Source organism: Typha angustifolia, chromosome 11 (assembly GCF_048772165.1).
Source record: "Typha angustifolia cultivar Huaian chromosome 11, ASM4877216v1, whole genome shotgun sequence".
Classification (NCBI taxonomy): Eukaryota; Viridiplantae; Streptophyta; class Magnoliopsida; order Poales; family Typhaceae; genus Typha; species Typha angustifolia.
The window spans coordinates 880,474-902,874 of NC_133249.1; the positions used below are offsets into that span (position 1 = coordinate 880,474).

Here is a 22,401-nt window from a genome sequence, read left to right on the forward strand (position 1 = left end):
TTGTATCTGAAATATGGTACAGGATAAGAACTTGACCACTGGAAAAGAGAGCAAAAAAAAGAGCTTCCAACTGAAATAAGGTAATAATACAAATTTATCATTTCTCCCTTGAAGAATACTTTCAAGAAAAGACAGCAATCAGATTCCCACAAGCACTTCTTAAGAATATGAAACGCTGATTAATATATTTTCAGAGCGAAGCATGTGAAAGAATTTCGTAATTCTAACTGGCATCGAAAATTTTTATTTGTTCACAAGTTAATAGCCATCAGATTGTATCCCTCTCTATGCTCAGTAACATACATCATGAAGCACTATAAGTATTCATGTATTGTTCTCTTCACTACTTACAATTAATTACCACCTGATATTTTCATAAGAATATAATAAGAAACTATTGGCATGTAAAGTATCTCTGCATCCTAAAACTTCTGCATGGTCAGCAGCAGGCAAAAGCAGATCATTCACATCGTTTGTGCTTCCAGTTTCAGTGATGAAGCCCAAACGAATGAATGGTTCAAAGCCTAGGAAGCAGCTGTTCAGAGACTACAAGTGCTGATAGTGTCTCAATTCTCTTTGTACCTCCTCCCTTCTTATCTTGGACATGGCTATCTTCTCTATTTTTCGTATACGTTCCTTAGACACATGGAAAAGCCTGCCAATCTCCTCCAGCGACTTGCATCTACCATCTCCCAACCCATGTCTTTGTATTAGTACTTGCCTCTCTCTGGGTTGCAGTTCTTCCAGAAGCTTAAGAAGGTTTTCTCTCATATGCTGCTTCATGACGACGTCATCAGAAGATTCGACCGTGGTATCTGGGGTTATTTCCTGCAGAGAAAATTGGAATCAGGTCACAGCAAGAAGAATACTAAGTGTAAACGCCAGCAGTTGCTTTTGCTTCTTTCCTAGGAAGGAGTACATGAAGCGAAAATATTTTATAACCACAAATTTACTATGAGTTTCTTGTTGCTATGTCAACACAATTCTTCTACAGAAAAATTACTGTAATTAGGTTAGCACTTAAAAACTGCAGAAGTAGTGACCGCCTTAACTAATGGCTTAAATCTTCTGGAACTTGTGTTGACAATTCTTGATAAATATTAATAGCTCAGATGAATTCATAGCCACATAGTACCAATAAGATGGTTGAGGCTACTAATTGATTGTGAGAATGGTTTATGATGCATTCACAAGGTAATAAAGCTGACATGAAATTACAGTCCGATTAGCTACATTCTTTCACCTATATGCTCACTTGTTGCAGCAAAAGATGTGCATCAGAAAAGAACCTCTGAAGCAAATTATTTATAAAATCTTGATCAACCAGGAATCATAGAGTAGAAAAATGGCTCACATTTACACAAGAACATCATTATGAGCTATTTCTTTCTCAGGTATATTTTATATGTGAGCCTTGACACATGCCCAATAAACAAGAAAATACTATTTTTATCAGAGATTTTGAGCTTAGTATACATACTATGAACTTATTAATTGCAGAAGAAAAAATATGCAGAAAGAGAGCTTTGCTGTCTTTCCTGAGTGGTGATGACTGAGGGAAGTGTAATGTTGTACCATGAACTTTGTGCACCATTCGCTTCCAATATCTTGATCAATTGAACCAACAGGGCGAGAGCACTTCCTAGCTAATCTAACATTAGCTAATGATAGACCAGTGAACTTAGCAATCTCCTCATCTTGTGGGTACCTTCCTTCCCTGCTACGGAGGGCTCTCCTAGCCTTTTGTATCCGATTAATCATATTATCCATTCTAACCTACAAATTAAATTGCAAGATATTAAAACCAATCCATATCATCCTTTGAATGAGATTCGTGCGAAGATGAACTAAACTCTTCTTATATAAAATTAAGGACTTACAGGTATGTGGATCCCTCTTGAATGTCGTGCTACCAGTGCCAATATAGATTTTCTAATCCAATATTGGACATAGGTTGAGAATTTGTACCCTTTCTTGTTGTCAAACCTCTCAGCACCATTCAGGACACCCACCTTCCCTGCCTGTGGTATGTTCACATGGAGTAGTCAAGTTCAGAAAAACCCAATCAGGTACATCAATAACACGAATAGAGAAGCATCCTCAACCTGAAGCAGATCATCAAAGGCAATCCCCATTCCCCTGTAATTCTTTGCAAGGTACATGACCAGAGAGCGGGTACTTTTTATAAGTTTGTCTCTACAATACCAGCCAAACTGCAAACGCTGCTGCAATGTTTCCTGATCAATTCCAGCAGCTTCAGCCCATCTGGCATAACTGGGTGGTCGCCCAATTTCCTTCTCCAGTTCTCTTCTGGTTCTTTCTAGGTTCACAACTTCCTACATTAAAATCAAAATCATGAACTCAATCTTTATTTAACCTCTGTTCAAAGTAGATATTCGAATCCATATAAATGCAAGAAGTACCTTAACCCCCTCCGACATTTCTGATTCATTTCGTGCTAGTGCGGACCTTCTACTTCTTAACGCTGATAATCCCGCCTTCTCGTCTACACTAATTGGTGAGGAAAAAGTAGATTTCTCAGCCTTTAATTTTTTTGAAGATACTGTCAAATAGGACAAGCGAGTTGCCTTTTCTGATGCTCGTTGTCTCCTTAGTTTCCTCTCTTCATTTTTTCCAGTTCGAACAATTACATCGGCCTTTTGCTCATTTACTGGGAACTCTAGGTGACAGTTTGCAAAGTGCTCTGTGAGTAGGAAATCTGATTCAAGTACAGTTGGTACCGTAACAGTCCTGGAGAGATATGCATGAAATAGTTTCAGAGCACCAAGTTGTCGTATATGTACGAGAATATCTCTTTGCAGCCTTACCAAGTCCTTACCATCCAAGATATCTTCTATTTTGTTGAGGTTTTCCATTAGTAAGTTAAACTGTAAAGAGTTGCTTGCTGACAAACTTGTAGAATAAGCAGATAAATTCTCATCCATCATGTTAAGAGATTCAAACATATCATGCATGTCATTGAGGGGCATTCTATCTACGTTCACCTGATACGCATAAACTTGAAATCCTCAGAATTTCTTCCAACAAAATGAAGCAAAATGCTTCTGATGTAAATATGCTTAAATAGTAAGAGCCAATACCTTCATATCTTTCGCATCACCAGATATGTCTTCAGTGTGTTGAAGTTGCCCGAATGAACATGCAAATACCTTTAGACTGTCTCCAATCTGGCTGTCGCTTCCCTCCAGAAAGATATGTATAGGTAATATTCTTCCAGATTCAAAGGGAATTGCCCTGCTTCTTGCTGTAACAAATTTAGCTAATCACGTGACTATCATGTTGAACAAGGATTTTAGGAAGACATCAACTGAGCAGAAATGAAGGATAATAACATGCTTGAGAGAATTTCCAACCATTAAGCTAACAATCCCCAAAGAGATGAAAATTAATAGTACAATAGTAACTAAAGACCTATATCTACCTTCGTCAGTACCTAAACGGTGTCGGCCACGAGAGGGTTTAAACAGTACTAACTTGACAAACAGTTCATAAAATTGCATCATGGACCAACTCTGTCATTGCATACTATTTGATCCCTAAAGAAACATTGCAGTTGTCAATCTGAGAACCAGAATAGAAATCAATACAAATAGAATTTTCTTCAAAGTTCTCAGAAAAAGCCAATGTTAGATCATACTAGCACAATGGCATAGTCGAGAGATGGTCGATGACAACAAGTGTTTTTAAATATTTAACCAGTTCTTCAGCCACCTAGTTATAACTTAATTTACTTAGTGTTGCTCTACAAAGTAGAAATCAAGGTATCAAATTTCCAACTAAATGATAGTAAGCATAAGTTACTTATCCATCCGTTCATTGTTTAGAAACTTAAGATGAAAATCCTCAAACCTTGGCAAGTTAATTTCCTCGCAAAAATTGCGCCTTTAACGTGAAAACATCTTATATCTTAGCAGCACACCAGCAAATGGCAACAAGAATATTAGCAAACACTGTGCAAACGAGTACCTCATTGGATAGGCATTAGCTAGTGCTAAAATCATCTGTAAATTAAGCAATTGGGTCTTCTCCACTTACATAAAGAAGCCTGGTGAAATAGCTGGTAGTTAAGTCTGGTGCAGCAAGGAGATGGGATCGGAGAAGCCCAATTCCTGGAGACCGCCATGAAACGAAAACCCATCGGGATTTGTCCAGGAATAGGAAGGATTGCTGCGGGAATGGAAGGACTGCATGAGAAGAGAAGGTAGCAAATAATATCTTATGTGGAGGAGGTGCAAATTTAAGGTGCTCACTCCACCACCAATTTCCCATCTCCAGTGTCTCCAATTCTCTCCTCTTCCTTTTTCCACGACATCGCAAAATATCTACCCAGCGTCGTGTTTCAAACAATATTAAAATTTTCCGATTTAATTTTCAATGATTTGTTGCTGTGGTGTAGTGGTTATCACGTCAGTCTTACACACTGAAGGTCTCCAGTTCGATCCTGGGCAGCAACAAGACTATGACTTCAGATTTTTATTTTTCGTCAACTAATAATGGCTGCAATTTTCTTAATATCTTTTAATATGTTCTATTTGTAAATTATATCTACCCAATAATTCTACGAATTAACCTTCAAAATTATTATTTTTTTTTAAAAAAAACCTATAGAAACAAACAAGTGAAATTTTTAAGGGGTATATATAGAAAAACGTTATTCTAATCAATGTATGCGTTAGGACTAGGAATTAAGGATCATAGCACACGCAACTAATCAAGATGGTGGGTCCCAAATCCATGATTTTGGGAACAAAGTAATTAATTTGCAAGCGTCGAACTGGAGGAGTACGTTGTCCTTATCCAATCTAATCCCATATCTTATCCACAGTTGTCACATCTAATCTTGCTTAAAAGTCCACTTCCTATTTAACCAATCTACATTTAATCATTTCCTTTCGGAGGGAAAAAGAAAAGATAATCTAATTTTGCATGGCGTGAGATGGACACCTACCACCGGAAGTGGACCGTACACTGGCCACAATACGACAAGCGCCACCGGTTCATCTCTCACGGACCCTGAGCTGGAAGCCGGGAACTTTAAAAGTTAAAAACCTTTCCTCACCTCCACGTCAGCATTTTGGCCGGTTCCCCGCTTTCCAGAAACGTACGAGTCACTGACGTGGAATCCACCTGGCCCTTAATTCGTTTGGCCTATTTCGTATTATTTCTCTAATAATTACCCACCGTCCCCTTCCTCCCTCTCCTAAAATTCCCAACTGTACCCTCGTAATTAAGATGAACTGCCGGGGGTTTTTTGTAAAAGTGATGGCAGCAGTTAGATTATAAATCGGGGGGGGGGGTTCTTTCTCCCACCTCTTGGTTATACTTATCTCCATCCCCTTTGTTTTGAAGTCTGCGTGGGTCTCTTTCGTGGGTCTCTTCTCCTGTGCAATTTATTAAGCAAGCCCTCGTCCTTCTCGTCGCGATGACGGTCATCGTACCGGGTATTCTGTACACTCTTCTTTCTTTGCTAATCTTAAATATAATTTGTGATTAACGGTGTGTGTTAATGGTAATTTGGGAGCAGAGCCGGTAATTGAGGAGAGCAACGACAGGGAGAGTCAGGTGGAGGAGAAGGAGTCTTTGGATCTTGATGGAGGTTTCCTCGTTCCTGGTAGCAATGCCTTTGGTCACTCTTTCAGGCCAGTCTTAATTAATTCTTAATTTTATTTTTTCCTAATTTTTATTTAATTACTTTGAGGAAGTAATATTCGTAGTTGAAGCTCTCTCACCCTCTAATTTATTTCTTATCTTCTTAATTAAATCTAGTCATAAAACTTCTCCTAAAAGTGGCACCTGTAGATCAGACTATTGTTGTTTTGACTTGGTATACTCGTTTGCGTGTTTATAGCCTTAATTTTGAGACAAATGCGCAGCTGCTGACAGTTAAGATAATTAATTAAATTCCTTCATACGTAATCAAGTGTAATTTTTTATAGGTTGTCACTACATTGCCATCATTAAGAAAGATTATTAGTCCAAAAGCTCAAGTTTAGTCTCTTTTTTCTTCTATGCAGAGATTATGAGAAGGAGAGCGAGAGAAGAGCCGGGGTGGAGGAATTCTACCGTGTTAATCACATCAACCAGACTTATGCTTTCGTAAGCCGTTTTTAATTGTGTCATTATCGCCATTAATCAGTTGATTATATTTCTCTGTCGTCATCGTAAAAAACCAATTGGACAGTGGACCCCATGATAATTAGTCCTAGAAAGCTATACGTGTCGAACATATTCTAGTACTTATGATTGCATTCAAACTTACAGCAAGATTGCTAATTTCTTCTTTATGAAATGAAAACAATAGGCGAAGAAGAAGAAAGAAGAGTATGGGAAGCTCCAAAAGGCTGAGATGAGCATATGGGAATGCATCGAGTTGCTAAACGAGTTTGTCGACGAGAGCGATCCGGATTTGGATGAGCCCCAGATCGAGCACCTTCTCCAATCCGCTGAGGCTATTCGTCGAGACTACCCTGACCAAGACTGGCTCCACCTAACTGCTCTTATCCATGGTATACGTATACGCTATTCGTATCCCTCGTACTTGAATTATAAATTATTCACAGCGTATATAATATTGATTTATTCTCGAATAACTGGTGGATTATAGACCTTGGGAAAGTGTTACTGCACCCTTGTTTCGGTGGAGAGCCACAGTGGTGTGTTGTTGGTTAGTCTCTCTTTGTCCCCCGAAATTTTGGAACTTGTGAAGCTGGAACTTGTCCTTATGCTTGACAACTTCTTTTTTTTTTTTTAATTCTTGAATGATATGACTAGGGGATACGTTTCCTTTGGGGTGTGCATTTGATGAATCCATTGTCCATCACCAAGTAAGGGCATCAGCTGAGTCACCTATGATTCATTCATTTGTGACAGCAAGTACCACCACTTGATGTTTAACTGGAATAGGTGTTCTATTCGCAGTATTTTAAGGATAACCCGGATTATAATAACCCGCTATTCTGCACGAGGCTGGGGATGTATTCCGAGAACTGTGGGCTGGATGTAGTGAACATGTCTTGGGGCCACGACGAGTATATGTACCTGGTCAGGATTACTTGGATTGTTTACTGATCTTATTCCTTCACTTAATATTCCACATGATTTGCTGAATAATGTTATCACGTGTTCTGGTCCGATATAATAGGTGATGAAGGGAAATGGTACAACCCTACCACCTGCAGCGTTCTTTATCGTGCGGTTCCATTCCTTCTACGCCTTGCACCGCTCTGGAGCTTACGGCTATCTCATGAATGATGAGGACAAGGAGATGCTCAAATGGCTTCGAATCTTCAAGTCAGACATCTCTCTCTCTCTCTATATATATATGATTCACTCTTACATAAGTATATCTCACGTTAGAAGAGTCCATATTAGATATATAACGAAGTTTTCTTTTGTGTAACGAGCAGCAAGTATGATCTCTATAGCAAGAGTAAGGTCAGAGTTAACGTGGAAGAAGTGAAGCCCTATTACCAGTCCCTGATCGACAAGGTATACATGTATATATATAGACGTTTATGACTAATTAATCTTTAACATTTGTTTCACTCTGTTCTGCAGTTCTTCCCGGCTAAGCTGAGATGGTGAATTCCTGTGTCAGATAACAAGTTATTAAAGTCGTTTTGTTCTTCTCCATTAGGTGTTGTGGAATAAAGCTAGCTAGCTAGCTACCTGTATGTGTGTATCTTTTGAGAATACTCGTGGTAGTCTATATTGGTGGTTATCTGTCAACCTCTCTGACGGTTTCTGTAATGGAATAAAGTTTTAAGGGGGGATCGATGCAGCTCCCATAGTTTAGTTTCTGTCTGTTGTCACTTACTACTGATGAATTGGGCAACAATTTCGCTTGCTTTCCTGTGATGATAGCTGGTGATGATTGTGATGGATTTGTATGTTGGCTTAGGCGAATTAAGGTCCAGAAATGATCAAGAGCTTCATAATAATCCAATAATTGTATGCGTACAGTATTTACATGGGAAAGTAGAGGAAAGGAAGGTAAAATAAACAGAGCATAAGAACACATACGCCTGAATGAATCGTCCATGGAGCCACGTTTCAGCGGTCGTTCGTTCGTTCGCAACTAAAATAAGAACCGTCAAAGGTTAAGAAAAATAGGAAAAGACGTACGCTACAATCCAAATCAAATACCGCCATTCTCTTCCACCGCCTCATAAAAACTAAGCGGCGTTTACTTACTTGCGGTTATTTTACTCCCTCCCACTCACAATTATTTATGTTATTCGCTTTATATGCCCTCTCACGGTCTCATCTCCCACTTGGAGCAACGTAGAGCAATGGCGGTGAGCCAAGGAAACGACTCTTTCGGCCATCCGACGGTTGAGATTCCTCCGGTGATCGACTCGAACGAGTCATCGGACGCGTTCCGGATGTACGATTTCAAGGTGCGACTCTGCGGCCGCGAGCGTCCGCACGACTGGACGGACTGCGCCTACGCGCATCCCGGCGAGAAGGCGCGGCGCCGGGACCTGCTCCGCTTCCACTACGCCGGCACGCCGTGCGCCGATTTCCGACAGACCGGTGCGTGCGAGCGCGGGGAAGCCTGCGAGCTCGCCCACGGGGTGTTCGAGAGTTGGCTCCATCCGGACCGCTACCGCACGAAGCCGTGCAAGGACGGCGTAGCGTGCCGCCGCCGCGTGTGCTTCTTCGCCCACACGCCCGAGCAGCTGCGCGTCCCGAGGTCGCCCGGACGGTTGAGGAAGGAGATGGTGTTCCTGCGGTCGCCGAGATCGACTCTGGAGTCGCCTGTTTCGTATTCCCCGCCGCTTTCGCCGGCTATCGCGAGGTCGAGGGAGGAGGAGGTAAGTGCGGTGATTGCGGCGATGAGGGAGATGGGGCTGGGCGACGCGCCGCCGTCCTGGAGGCGTGAGATGGGGGGCGGATTTGGATCCACCGGTGAAGTGGGGTTTAATAGGGAAAGCAGCAAGGATGAGCCGGACGTGGATTGGGTGTCGGACTTGGTGGACTGATTGATTGAGATTGCTTGCTTATTTTAATTCATTTGATGTTAGTTTCAATCTCCCCGTGGAAGGTGGTAGAAAGCTAAAGAATTTTTTGTTTCTTAATTTTCTCGATAATTATGTGAATGGTTTGTAAATTAAATCTTATTTAGATGTGTAGGTAGTTTCGTATCCGAATATTTTGGTGCAAATAGAATGGTTTGGTATTTCTAAACTATGTCTCAATATTATTGTTCTTGTTTTATAATAATTTTACTTTCTATTATTATCTTAAAAAATTATCATAATATGCATATATTTTTATTTTTTTTATTTTAGAGGCGTATGTCGTTATTTTCTTTGTAGTGATAATTTAGATGTCAAATTAGAATTATCTCTTATTCTATTTGACAAGAAAGTCACAACCCTAACACTAAAAACAATCATTAATCTCTGTAAAGAGATTAACAATCACGACATCGAACACATCGCTTAATATTCCTTTCCAGCATCTATCTATCAGCAACCTAGTGATCCTTATTAAAACGCATACCATCCTGTTTTTACTTTTGAATTTTGTTTTATATTACTATACTTTTATGCATGCACTTTGGACAAGGTCAATAAATAATAGAACTGTTAAGTTTTTTAATTAAAATTTAACTATGTCTATATTGCTTCTTAAATTAAAATTCATGTAATCCTCTAATTTTTTTTTTATTTTGCATTTTCTCTCTAGCATATATATTTTTATTTAAACAAAAATAGAGTTTAGTTATATTGTCTAGATGCTTTGTTAAACGTAAGGAAAGCTATTTGTTGGAAATTATCACGCTACAAACTAAGTATGGATTATGTAAATAGGACATTTTGGATTTAAGTGCATATATAATCTTTGCATACATATTGTTTTATAATTTTATCGTATCACAAAATATATTATTATATTTTTTTTTTCAAAATTATCCACTATACTTCTCTGACTTAATTTATTTTTTATAACTTATATATATATATATATATATTTTTTTTTTTTAATTTATTTATATCTCCCCAAAGTTACTTCTCCTATGTATCTTTTTCCTTTTCCTTGACACCATCCTTGACACCACCCACTCGCAGATCCCATTGCGATACTATAAACACTCAGATCACTACGGCCACCGGGATCACCATCATCTACGTAACCAAGCAATCTCCGACCCTCGTCCGCCCAAACCAACCGACCCTGAGCGACAACTCCTCCATCGACAAATTGGCCGGCATTAGAATCTTCCGCGACCTCCTCCTCGTGTTCGACCGTGGCGTCGGACCTGGGAAGGCCATCAAAGAAGCGCTCTCCAAGGGTACTCTGGTTTTCTTCTACCACCCTCTTGTCGGGCGAATCGAGAAGCTCCAAGAACTTGACCCCGAGATCGCGTGCACTAGGGATGGCGTCTGGTTCGTCGAGATAGCGGCGGCTTGTACGTTGGAAGATGTGAACTACCGTCGAGGACGAGGTTACCGTGATCCCCGAAGAGGAGCTCCTCGTGCGGCCGCCGAAGGAAGTGGAGTGCGACCGACTTACTTTTATGATGCAGGTTTGGTTTCTTTTGGCATGCGCATGCATTTATTCTTCTTTGGAGCTGTTTTGCAAACATGTGGTAGTTATGCAATGTCGGTTTGCAAGTAATGTAAATCTAACGTATGTGAAAATGCCCCAAAGAACTAGTGAGCTTTGCATGATAACATTATGACTTGTTATTTGAACAGCTCCGTCTTGCCTTAAGCTGGAACTCTAATAACTCGGAGCATATTTCTCGAACTACTCTCTATTATCTTGGTTATTGCTTTATTACATCCTTTAATTTTTTCCTTTTTTTAATAAACTCTGAAATTGAGTCTAATCATAAATTAGAGGAGCTAGGGATAATTCTATCCAATATATAGATGATATATTGGTTAGGTAATTATGTCTAACTATTTTAAATTGTCACAATGAGTTCAGGCCATGTATATGTACACGTAGCTTCAGTAAGGAAAACATAAAAAAAATTGTGAGCCCTATTATGATGATAGGACTCAATCACTGAGCTAGGTCTAAGAGGACCAGAGATGCAAAAGAGAGTGCGTGCGTGGTCCAAAGATGCCTCAAAATGAGGAGTGTAAACGAGCCGAGCTTGAGTGACCTGAGCTCAACTTGACTTGAGAGGTGGAAAAGCTTAGTTTTGCTCGATCTTGAGCTTGATTTGAGTTGGAAAAGCTTAGCTCGGTTCAGCTCATCTCTAGTTTGATATCAAGCTCGACTCGACAGCTCGTAAGGTAGCTCGATCCCTCTGAGATGTAGTGGTGTGAAATCCTTTCAAGAAACTTCTAGCCCCGACTAGCTTCCGATTACACAGCAACAGCAAGAATCCACCCCAACTTCACATGCCCCTCACCACTTCCCCGGTGCCTGAGCGAATTAACTACATCTTCGGCGAAGCTCAGATTCGAGCTAGACGATGGTGTCCAAGACCTCGATGATGACATCGCTTGATGTGGAGTCAATGGCCTGGATCAGGACAAAGGTGGAGAAGAGACCAATAGGAGCTTGTAGATGCCTCGTCGCAAGAGGCAAGAAGGGAAGGGGAGATTTTACAAACGAAGCGATTAGTGGGGATGAGGACGGCGATGGACGTCCTATCGGTGAGGGCTCCGCAAAGGAGTGGGAGGGTGGAGAGGGCGGGGTCATGGAGGTGGACAGAGAGGACAAAGGCGCAGATAAGGCCAATGGATGAGAAGGTGAGATAGGAGCTTGGAGATGGTTGGCCGATTGGAACTTAGAGATGAAGATGGTTTTCGGTGGAGATGGGTTTCGGTGATGAAGAAGATATGTTTCTGTTGAGAGAGTTTGGGAAGTGATATTAGAAAGGTTTAGAGTTTTTACTTATATATACTTCATACTATCTGTTGGATCTCAGATTCAACAGTTCTAAACTTTATATATATGTATAATATACGAGCCAAGCTTGAGTGAGTCAATACTGGCTCGACTCAATAATATATTCGAGCTCAAAATATCAACTTGATTTGGCTCATTTAGAGCTCGAGCACACGACCTTTTTTATAACTTAATGCAAAAGGAAGTGTTGACTTTTGTCCACAAGAGCAATAGCGTTTAGACATATCCATATAAGTGCTAAAACTAGACTTGTGAACTGCAACAAATGGGCTCTAAAATGGATGAGCATCACTAGGCCATAATTTTTTTTAATTTAAAAAGAAAATGGTATAAAAAAAAAGTTGGCTCTCAAAGTAGTGCACCAAGAATAACACATCCTGAATATATCTCTAGCTAAAATTGTTTGGAACTTAGGTAGCTGTGAGTTATCTCAAAAAAATATTTGCATATTTACTGTAACTAGCCAAGTGATGAGCGGCTTAATTAGCCTCATGGTAAGTATGTTATAACCCAAAATTTTTGAAGGTGAAAATAGGATGCTTTCAATGTTCAACGGTTCCTTTAATTCTTCAAGTGCTTGAATTTTGATTAACTAGCTGATTTAGAAGCTGGGAATCTGTTTCAATCACTGTACCTTTGGAGCCCGACCTCCCTTCATCAAAATTCCCAAAACACCCAGGCTTCATTTTATATGGCATCATTACCAGTGCAAGGTTCCCCTCTTGCCAGTAAAAAGTAAGCATTGATATCTTTGAAAATCCAGCTTCCACCACCCCTTACTTTTGTTGCTCATCAAGCAGCATATTTGCCTAAATGTTGGTCGTTATCTTAACAATATTTTACTTCAGTTCTTCAGTTACGTATCTATATTTCTTGCTATTTTGAGCTTCTCTCTCATGTCAGGTGATAGAATTCAAGTGCGGTGGATTTGCAGTTCGAATCAGCTACAATCACCTAGTCTTTGATGGTCTTGGAGCAGGACATTTGTAAAAGCCATTGCAGACGTGGCAAGAGGTCTTGATCAACCTCTTGTGGAGCCAATCTGGTGCAGGGAAGCGCTTCCTTCACCTAAGGCTTCTCAAGGACCGCCACCCAAATTCTCCTTCTTCCAATTCGAGTCGTCCAACATGGACATGTCTCCTGGCACCATTAACCATGTCAAGAATTTGTACACGAGCAAGAGAGGCCAAAGATGCTCCACATTTGATGCTGTGACTGCAATCATGTGGCGGTGCCACACACGAGCAATAAATCATAAACTGAATGCTGATGCCTGTCTCACCTTCATGGCAAACACTTGCCATCTCGTGGGTGATTATATCATCCAAGGAATGTTACTATGGGAATTGTATATATCCTGTTTCTCTCTGTGCAAGTGGTGGTAAGATCATGGAGAAGTCACTGGTTGAGGTGGTGAATTTGATCAGAGATGCTAAGCAAACATTGTCGACTGAGTTCTCGAATTGGATTAGTGGAGTTGTGAAGGATGAGCATTACACTGTTGCATTAGGTTACCGGACTTTGATCGTTACGGATTGGACTCGGTTGGAGTTCTCAGAGATGGACAATGGATGGAGAGAGCCAAGGTTTGCTCTCCCATTTAATGATGGCTTCAATGTGGTTGCGACTTGTGTCTATGTCAAATCACCTGTGCCCAAACAGGGTGTCTGGTTAATGATGCGTTGTGTGGAAAAGGAAGCACTTAGTTGCATTGCATGAGGAACTGGCTAAGTTGGGATAGGCTGCTAGCATCACTGTGGTTAATTCAGCATTTTCTTACTTTCAAAGGAGTAAGAAAATTCGTCGTGGTAATTTTGTGTAGTGAGGTCTTCAGCCTAGTGATAGTGGCCATCCATCACACAGAGATCTACTCTGACCTGACTTCATGATCATTGTAAATGATAGATACTACTTCTTCAGAATAAATTTTTTTTGTAATCCTTTGGATCCACAAATTACATTTTATGAGTTGGTATGTGCTAATACGTTCAGAATGATCTAAACTTCTATATTGAATTGAATCATGTTAAGGTTATCCATTATCTGGTCCTTGTGTGCGGTGGATGTAATCATAGTTCATTGTAACTCCTTGTTAATCATAATATTTTGTAGGCCTTTTTGGTTTCTTCTGTCAGTCAGTGCTAGCGCGAGATCATATTTTGAACTGCCAGCCTAGCCTCTACAATTAATTATATGTCATCCATGATAAGTGCAGGTGTAGTGGTCCAGATTCTCCATCCTACAATCAAACAGGAGAGTAACTCCTCTGTGGTTCAGAAGATATGTTTTTAAGTGCCGAGGATGATTTCTGGATCTCCAGAAGATCACTCTCTTCTCTGGTTTAAGCTACTAGCTTTTTCTCTACTATTGGTATAAGTGGATCAATATATCAAATTTCAAACATTTACTTGAATTTATTTGATCTTCCATCATGCCTTTTTGTTTTAGTTTGTCATGTATAGTAACCTAAAAAATGATAAAAATAAAATCTGAAAGTGGCATTATTTGTGTCATCTTACAATGTTAATGACCTCATGTGATATTTTATTTTCAAATTTAATAAAGCGACAGGGTGACACAAACAACTAATATTATACAGAGATATAGTCATTATATACACTTGTAACAGGAGAAGAGGCCAACTTTGACAAGGTCTTACTTGAAGTACAACTTCTCAAAGACACCTTTTACTGGTCGTGAACTCGCTCTCATGAGATCAAGTCTAGGACTTCCTAACCAGCTCTATCGCAATTCTGAAAGCAATAGCTACTTTTTTTTCACTCGCTATTCATCTCACGCAAAAGACGTGGTCATAAAACTGACCATTTCCACAACTATTACTGTACCTTCTGAGGTAATTAAATAGCTTCTAACCATTTCAGAACTGACCATTTCCACACTATGATTACAATATTATACTTAAGTTTATTTTTACAACTCATATAATTGCTAAATCAAACCACGATTGTGTAAGTGCTCTAAAAATAAATAATATACATCAAAGAATGATGAAGTTTAAATACAATATTAATCTCTTTTCCGAAGTTGTGTCGTTTCTTGTATCAGTTAAATCCATTCCAGAAGACGGGATCGTCGTATTCGGTCAACCCTTGCCTCGGAAATAAAGATCTATAAAACGATGGAAGAATGGACTAAAGCCCATTACTCTTCTACGAACCCATCCCTTCTCTCTTCTTATTTACCTCTGCATCGAGATTTATTTGTTTGATTATCTTTGAGAAATGGGAAGGATTCCATGTTGTGATAAGGCCACCGTAAAAAGGGGACCTTGGTCTCCAGAGGAGGATGCCACCTTAAGAAGCTACTTGGAGAAGTATGGAGCTGGTGGCAATTGGATAGCTTTGCCTAAGAAAGCAGGCTAGTTCCTTGTGTCTCTGAACACTTTCAGTTTTACTACCCATCTCCATTTCTATTGCTCACTTGGTGTAGCTTTTCTACTGTACTGTGCTCGTTTCAGGCCTTAAACGTTGTGGCAAGAGTTGTAGGTTAAGATGGCTCAATTACCTCAGGCCAGATGTTAAGCATGGAGGCTTTACAGAGGAAGAAGACAGCATCATTTGCTCCCTCTACAACCAAATTGGAAGCAGGTATATTTGAGAATAAAGATTGGTATAATGTCGGATTTCACTTAGTTTGCTAAAGATTGCTTGTTGGGTATTTGTCTAGGTGGTCTGTTATCGCTTCTAAACTGCCTGGAAGAACTGACAATGGCGTCAAGAACTACTGGAACACTAAACTCAAGAAGAAGGTGATGATTGGGCAAACAAACACTTTAAGCAACACGACATCCACATCCATCTCTACCACCAAAGTTGAGTCCTATAAAAGTGATGATTTCTTGGTGACCCAACAGAAAGTCCTTGATCCAAGTAATGAATTTGCTCATGAATCTAACAACTTATATGCTGAGCTGCTGAGTCTAATAGAAGAGACTGACTTCGCCGGCCAAGTGGCGGACACATCCGCAGAGGTCTCGGTGTCATCATTGTCGTCAATGACGGTCGAGAATAGTAGCTGGAACAACTACATCAATTGGACTATTGATGGAGCCAGTGGAGATGATGATTTATTTTCAGAGCTCAGTTTTCAGTTCTCCTAGTTAGTTCCACAAGGCCTGTACTGCAGTCTCACATACTTATAGGAAGGCCACAATTCAATATAGATGAGCTAGCTCAGAAGATGATAGTGCTAATAAAAGAGAGTAGAGTAGTCTTAAATTAGATAGTTTCTTTAATGAACCTCTCACCATATTCATATAACTGATTAGAAGAAACATATGATTTGAGATACATATATGTGTAACTCCTATTTGTGTTACAGTGTATTTACATTATTGTAATTCTAAGTGAAATAATAAGTTATTCTTGAGATATTGTTAGCCCATAAGACCCAAGAATGAGAGTAATTAAATCCTGCCTGCTCAGAAGTCATCAAACTTGCATAGGTAGTGGAAAGCAATGGCTCCTCTTTTATTTATCAATAATTGTGGAATGTTACTCTCTAGACGAGAAAAGGACAAAAGAACTTCCCTGGATATTGATAGGAAAATATAACTATTAGTTCTTCCATGAAAAAGGACAGTGCAGAAGGTTGAATTGTAGAGGTTTAAATACATAATAGAAGCCTGCAGCAAGCCAAATAAGGTTGACCAAATTAAAACATCAGAATAACAGAACTACAGCCTGAGGACACACAGCAGTTGTAGAAAAGCTCGTTCTAGCGTATGGATGGACCAGTGAAATCTTCTCCATTGCTTGCATGGGATATTCCAGAAGCACTTATCTGGCTTAAAATGTTGCTGTCCATGCCCAAGTTGCGACTACTATCACAAGCAGCCACCAGTGACAGGCTCTCCTTCAGCTGTGCTACCACGTAGGACATCGACGGCCTCTCTGTCGATGTCTTCTCGGTGCAAGCCAGTGCTAAATCAAGAACCTTCCAAACAGAATTGACGTCGTATTGCTCTTGCAGCCTCTTGTCGATAACATCATCAATGCTTCCTTTTGCGAGTCTTTGTGCAACCCACTGAGTTAGATGAACTGTGCCTGGGGTCCGTAATATTTGAGGTTTGCTGGTGATCACCACCAAGAGAACTACGCCAAAGCTGTAGACATCACTCTTCTTATCGAAATTGTGAGTGCTGATGTATCTGTAGAGTGGACAAAGGTCAAGATTAGTTTTGTTTAGTCACAAATGCATGACATGGCCAACAAATATGAAGTTGTGACAAGATTTACAAGAGGTGAAGCCAATCGCTACAGCACACAAGAAGATCATAAACCTCACAAGTCAGCATTAAACCACATTCCATGGTGGAAAAAGAAAGAAAAACTCAGTTATCCAAGAGACTAAGATGGCTGCAATTAACACTTTCAAGTCTTCCAAACATAATCTCTTCCTCTTGATAGATTACATAGTTTGAAATGCTTATTAAACTAATACATACTGATTTTTTTTCTTCTTTTCCCATCTTCATGGTAGAAAATGTATTTATGTCCTATATCCTTCATTTATTATCAAGCCTATCCAGGATGGCCTATACCAGATAATAAATAGAATAGCAGAAAAGAGATGATAGGTAGCTTATAAGAGTCGTCTTCGACTCTTTCCTTCTGTGCATTAGAGTTATTTGACTTGATCTAATTCTTACCTTTCGGGTCCTATATCTTTAATTTAATTTCCCCTTTCTACTGATAAGATGATGAACAATAACATACTCTGGATCAAGATATCCTGGAGTACCAGCAACGCCTGAAGATGCATTAGTGTGAGAGTCACTTTTAAAATCCCTGGCGAGACCGAAATCTGCAATCTTGGCCTCTAGCTTTTGGTTCAAGAGGATGTTTGCTGTCTTTACATCTCTATGAATTATTGGTGGATCGCAAGATCCATGCAGGTATTCAAGCCCTGCATATCGACAGAGTCTTGATGAATGCAATGCGAGGAGAAACTGATTAGACTGAAGCATGACAAAAAGAAGAAGGAAAGATGCATCATATTCTTGCCAAACCTTGTGCTGCTTCATATACAATTCGGAGCCGGTCTTCCCACATTAAGACTCTATCAGTGCAAGCTTTCCCTGTAAAAAATATCATGTAATACCAGTTAACAACAGCTTTCCTGGAAAGTGAGGAACACACACTAAGATACAGGTAATTTAAGGTTGATTTTTTGCATCTTTGACGATAGAAATTCGCCTACTTATATAATCTAGTGTGTGGTGGAGAAAGCCTTAGCAAAACTTAAGACAAGCACGAAGATAGAGCAGTAAGTTCATGATCGTACTACTTACACTGATCGTGTTTAATTTTATTCTGGAAGGAAATCAAGAAACATCAAAAACTGAGGTCTTCTTGAATTTTAAGTTTCAAATTACTCCTTGATCTAAAACAACAATAAAAGAGAGAAAAAAAAAAAGAAACATTTATAGGAAGAACCTCCAGGCAATGCCTGAATTTGCATATTGTACAGTCAACACTATGTAACAGTATTTTAAACTCTGTATCAACTCATGACATTATGTCAGTCTTCTACACTTAGCAATATTTATGGAAAGTCCCAGAATAAAGAATAACTATTTACTGAATAATGAGATCTTTTTTACTTGTCAGATTATATTCATATCAGCAGTAACATAATGTTATGCATAGCAACCTCGAAGATGGTCGTCAAGGCTTCCTTCAGACATGTAATCATAGACAAGGGCCAGGTGGTTTCCGTCTTTGCAGTAGCCAACCAAAGATAAAAGATTTCTGTGATAAACTTTTGACAAGTTCTTGACCTGTGGAACAATCAGAACACAGTCAAGATGGATCTGCAGAATAACTTAAGCAGGAATTCTGTTTCCTAAAACAGTTATCCGGCAACTCAACCTCCAGATTTAAAAAATGAACTACAACGCCTTTTAAAAGTTTTAGTCTACAGAGTAGTGGATTTTGGATTCCTTTAATGACCATGTCACCCTATAGCATGCTAAGAATTTCAGAGTAGATTCAGTACTTTAATTTCTAATCCTTGTACAACATAGTTGGAGCACCCAAACACTGTTAAAGCTTCCTGTTATACACCCTCCCATTCATGAACTAAAATACCTTATTTATAATGTCATTCAAATAAAGGCCAAATAAGTTTGGTTTATTGTACCTCGGCAAGAAACTCCTTTGCCCCTTGTCGTGATGAGTGAGAAAGCATCTTGACTGCAACTTGAGAAGCATTCTCTAAGCAGGCACGATAGACAGTCCCAAATCCTCCTTGCCCAATTACTAGTTCAAAATTGTTAGTTATCTTCTCCAGCTCCAAGTATGTGAATCGGCGAAGGTCAATTTGCAATAAATTCCCTTGATCATCTATTAATTTATTGGAGTCGTCTTCACTGAGTTTTTTGGAGGTACTGGTCGAGAAGGCTTCCAAAGAAAAGTATAGATAATTATTGTAAGGCTGTGGATGGAAAGCTTAAGCATTCATCCTATGTGTATGGTGCTTTGTTAGTGATTTGTTGATTGAAATGTAAAGATGAAAACAAGACAGGATTTGCTCTCAAATAGACTACCTGGTCGCTTTAGTCTCCATATGATGAATCCCACAATTAGCAGCACCACCACCACAACTGCTACAATTACTGCAATAATCAATGTAGTTTTATTTTTCCCACAAGTACTCCCATCAGCGCACAGATCTGGGTCATTGTTCCCACATGTACTCCCATTAACGCACAGCTTTGGATTGCCTTCAATGCTGGAAAATTAGTGAAGATTTAACCAATTACAGCAGGGAGAATATAAGTCTGAAGTGAGACACAAATGTGAAATAGTAGTCTTGATTCTCATAACTGTATCAAAGAGAAATATGTCAGGTTGAAGCAAACCTTAGTCGAAGCGAACCATCCTGTGATCTCCTAAGAAGAGCAGGAGGAACTGATCCAGATAACTGATTGCCAGTCAAATTTCTGCAAGAAGCCAAAATTCGACAGGTACCATTCACTACCAAGGCAATCTGAATAAAATGGATAAGAAGTAAGCACTCACAGGTGTTCCAGCGATGTTAAGTTTACCAGAAAATCAGGTAATGGCCCTGTTAAGTTATTCAGAGACAAGTCCCTGAAATTGAACAGTAACATACATACTTTGCATCAAACAAGATATAGAAACAGCTGAAGCACTGCACCAACACAAGTACTTCTTCTTCTTCGAGTAGATTACATATACACGCCGCCAGAGGTACTACGTTTTCTAGGCTCACAGAGTAATTAGGGATAAATTAGCTTAAACCCTCCTTATTCCTACTTAGCTTTTGAAAGAAATAGGCTATAGGCTACAGGCAGTCTCCGTAATTTAAAAACGCCACAAATTACTCTACGTTACCGCAGCGATGACCCTAGAACTCTTGATTTAAACAGAGATTATATGGTTCAAACCATCTTTTTAAGTCGAAATGTGAAGAAAACGTCATACACATTCAAAGTGATACAGCAGCACTTACAAGGACTTCAATGATGCGAGATTCACAAAAGATGCGGAGATTTCTCCGGTCAATCCAAACGAAGATAGATTCCTGAGAAGATTGTAATGAACCGGTTAGCATTTAACCCAGATACTTATAGCTTATATAAAAGAAGTTATCGGACACTTACAAAGCTACTACTCTTGCATAATCCGAGGTATTATAAGTACAAGTTGCACCGTCCCAGACAAAAGATTTTGGAGTACAGGGATCCCCCATCCAGTTTCTCTTCACTTTGTACTGCTCCTTGATTCCCATGATGCCATTAACTAAAACCCATTGCATGCATGCATGCACGCACGCACGGTTAAGAACATTTTGACTTTTTTACAAGTTTGAATTGTTTGGTAATATATAAACGATGCATGTACGTTATGATTCTAATGGTTACGAGAGTTACCATCTTGGTTGTTGGTCGGCAGGTCCGATACGCGCATGACCTTGTAGACTTCCACTGCGTTGAGAATAGGAGGAAGAGTGGAATTGAGGGCCTGGACCAGAGAGAAGGTGTAGTTGACCATTGCCACAGTCGTTCGGGTGTATATGTAATCTACTCGAAGCCGTGGCGGCGTGTAACTCGGGTACCACAATCTATCGTTGAGGAGGAAGTCGAAGGTTCTCGACTCGGTGTCGTTGAATTCGACGAAGTGCATCGCTATAAATTTTTCCTTATCCCCTTCATCAGTCACGTCGAAATGGATATCGATCCTTGAGCTCACGACGGCGGTACGAAGGACGGCGGAGGGAACCTCGAAGATACTTTCTGCATCGCCGGCGATGGCTAAGCTGGTGGAAATGTTGGTCCATTTGGGATTAGTCATATCCCACCACCACATACGATCGTAAGGATCATCCGGGTACCTGTTTAATTAATTAATTTACTAATAATATTTGACATCAAACTCTTATGTGAGCGAGAAAGTTTTATTACACCTTATTCGTGCTCGATTTGCTCCGAGGTTATAACGCTCATTCTCTAGAACTAAGGAGACGCTTGTGTTGACTGCTGGATACATAGAAGTCTTAAGTTGCCTCAACTCTAGTACGTTGATGAAAGGGACCCCCTTCCCTATGTTCACTAGACAAACCCATAGGATGCTGGTGGGGATAATGGTCACCACCTCCGCTCTGTCGGAGCCATCGGTTTTATCTGAGATTTTGATTCTTTGCCAACGTTTGTAATCAAGATAGAGATCGAACTCGAATGCAGAACTCGCACTGTTTAGGCCATCGTAGTTGCCATACAAGAAGGTGGCTCTTACAAGATACTTCTCCCCTTGCACCAGATCTTTAATAGTGTAACAGTTCCGAGTGCCATTCGGAAAGCTTCTAAGTGTCTGATACCGTTGTCCCAGATTCGGATCTATACTGCTCTTTTGAATGATACGAGTTGTCCCAGATTCTGCGAACTGCCAATCTGAGGTGTATTTCAATTTGATATTCTCGTCGACGTAGCTCTGACCATCAGGAAGGCCGCAATCGATGCTCTTAAAACCTACAAATTTAAATCGATCGAGTCACCAGAGAGCTTTCTCCAAAATATTATTACAGTGGTAATTAATTTTACTTTATTATTAAGGCGCTAGGCCAACATTATCCACATATATATATATATATATAAGCCTATATGTGAATCCCAAAAGCTTTTGAGACTAGAAATTATGGGAAAGATGGAGCTAACCTTGAGGGTTTTCCTGAGCCAGTGCTGCAAGGGATACTCCCAGGATACTTACCATGGTTAGCCATAGCTTCACCATCCTCTTAAGCTTGAAGCTTCTCATGATCTCTGCTGCCCAATATATATAAAGTCCTAACTAAACTATGAGAGATATTGACATTAAGAGCTTAGCCGTTCCTCGATCCATATAAACATTATGTTTAACTTCAGGACCTCGTGGCCTAGTGGATTGAAGTTTAGATTAGAACAGCTTGTTCCTACCGGTTTCCCATGAAACAAATCTGACTCTCTCATTGGAATAACGC

The 22,401-nt window shown here is 39.8% G+C and overlaps 5 protein-coding genes and 1 non-coding gene across 7 annotated transcripts; 4 read left to right on the plus strand and 2 right to left on the minus strand.

Annotated features, from left to right (window-relative positions):
• Positions 1-205: 205 nt before the first annotated feature.
• On the minus strand, positions 206-4,294 carry LOC140770049 (RNA polymerase sigma factor sigC). The gene is made up of 7 exons (XM_073111029.1): positions 4,057-4,294; positions 3,102-3,265; positions 2,424-3,005; positions 2,106-2,336; positions 1,881-2,021; positions 1,576-1,776; positions 206-828 (listed from the first exon to the last, which is right to left on the minus strand). The coding sequence occupies exons 1-7, from the start codon at positions 4,157-4,159 to the stop codon at positions 547-549; spliced, it is 1,704 nt and encodes a 567-aa protein (XP_072967130.1). The 5' UTR covers positions 4,160-4,294; the 3' UTR covers positions 206-546.
• A 108-nt stretch (positions 4,295-4,402) lies between these two features.
• Positions 4,403-4,475, plus strand: TRNAV-UAC (transfer RNA valine (anticodon UAC)). Its single transcript has one exon. It is a non-coding gene; the product is annotated as a tRNA-Val (tRNA).
• An 836-nt stretch (positions 4,476-5,311) lies between these two features.
• Positions 5,312-7,820, plus strand: LOC140771256 (probable inositol oxygenase). The gene is made up of 10 exons (XM_073112719.1): positions 5,312-5,462; positions 5,546-5,660; positions 6,036-6,117; positions 6,323-6,527; positions 6,626-6,685; positions 6,793-6,845; positions 6,940-7,062; positions 7,163-7,311; positions 7,428-7,509; positions 7,579-7,820. The coding sequence occupies exons 1-10, from the start codon at positions 5,444-5,446 to the stop codon at positions 7,603-7,605; spliced, it is 915 nt and encodes a 304-aa protein (XP_072968820.1). The 5' UTR covers positions 5,312-5,443; the 3' UTR covers positions 7,606-7,820.
• Positions 7,821-8,312: 492 nt separating this feature from the next.
• LOC140769756 (zinc finger CCCH domain-containing protein 23-like) lies at positions 8,313-9,005 on the plus strand. The gene has a single exon (XM_073110617.1). The coding sequence runs from the start codon at positions 8,313-8,315 to the stop codon at positions 9,003-9,005; it is 693 nt and encodes a 230-aa protein (XP_072966718.1).
• Positions 9,006-15,013: 6,008 nt separating this feature from the next.
• On the plus strand, positions 15,014-16,282 carry LOC140771015 (transcription factor RAX3-like). Its single transcript, XM_073112366.1, has 3 exons — positions 15,014-15,276; positions 15,377-15,506; positions 15,586-16,282. The coding sequence occupies exons 1-3, from the start codon at positions 15,141-15,143 to the stop codon at positions 16,016-16,018; spliced, it is 699 nt and encodes a 232-aa protein (XP_072968467.1). The 5' UTR covers positions 15,014-15,140; the 3' UTR covers positions 16,019-16,282.
• Positions 16,283-16,412: 130 nt separating this feature from the next.
• On the minus strand, positions 16,413-22,260 carry LOC140770946 (putative leucine-rich repeat receptor-like protein kinase At2g19210). 2 transcript variants are annotated; one of them, XM_073112280.1, is made up of 13 exons: positions 22,100-22,260; positions 21,352-21,913; positions 20,819-21,279; positions 20,549-20,687; positions 20,398-20,469; positions 19,944-20,015; positions 19,784-19,864; positions 19,469-19,653; positions 19,063-19,322; positions 18,574-18,700; positions 17,930-17,998; positions 17,637-17,826; positions 16,413-17,068 (listed from the first exon to the last, which is right to left on the minus strand). In XM_073112280.1, the coding sequence occupies exons 1-13, from the start codon at positions 22,197-22,199 to the stop codon at positions 16,636-16,638; spliced, it is 2,751 nt and encodes a 916-aa protein (XP_072968381.1). In that variant the 5' UTR covers positions 22,200-22,260; the 3' UTR covers positions 16,413-16,635. The 2 variants fall into 2 exon arrangements, with proteins under 2 accessions (XP_072968381.1, XP_072968382.1); XM_073112281.1 differs by lacking the exon at positions 19,944-20,015.
• Between the last annotated feature and the right edge of the window lie 141 nt (positions 22,261-22,401).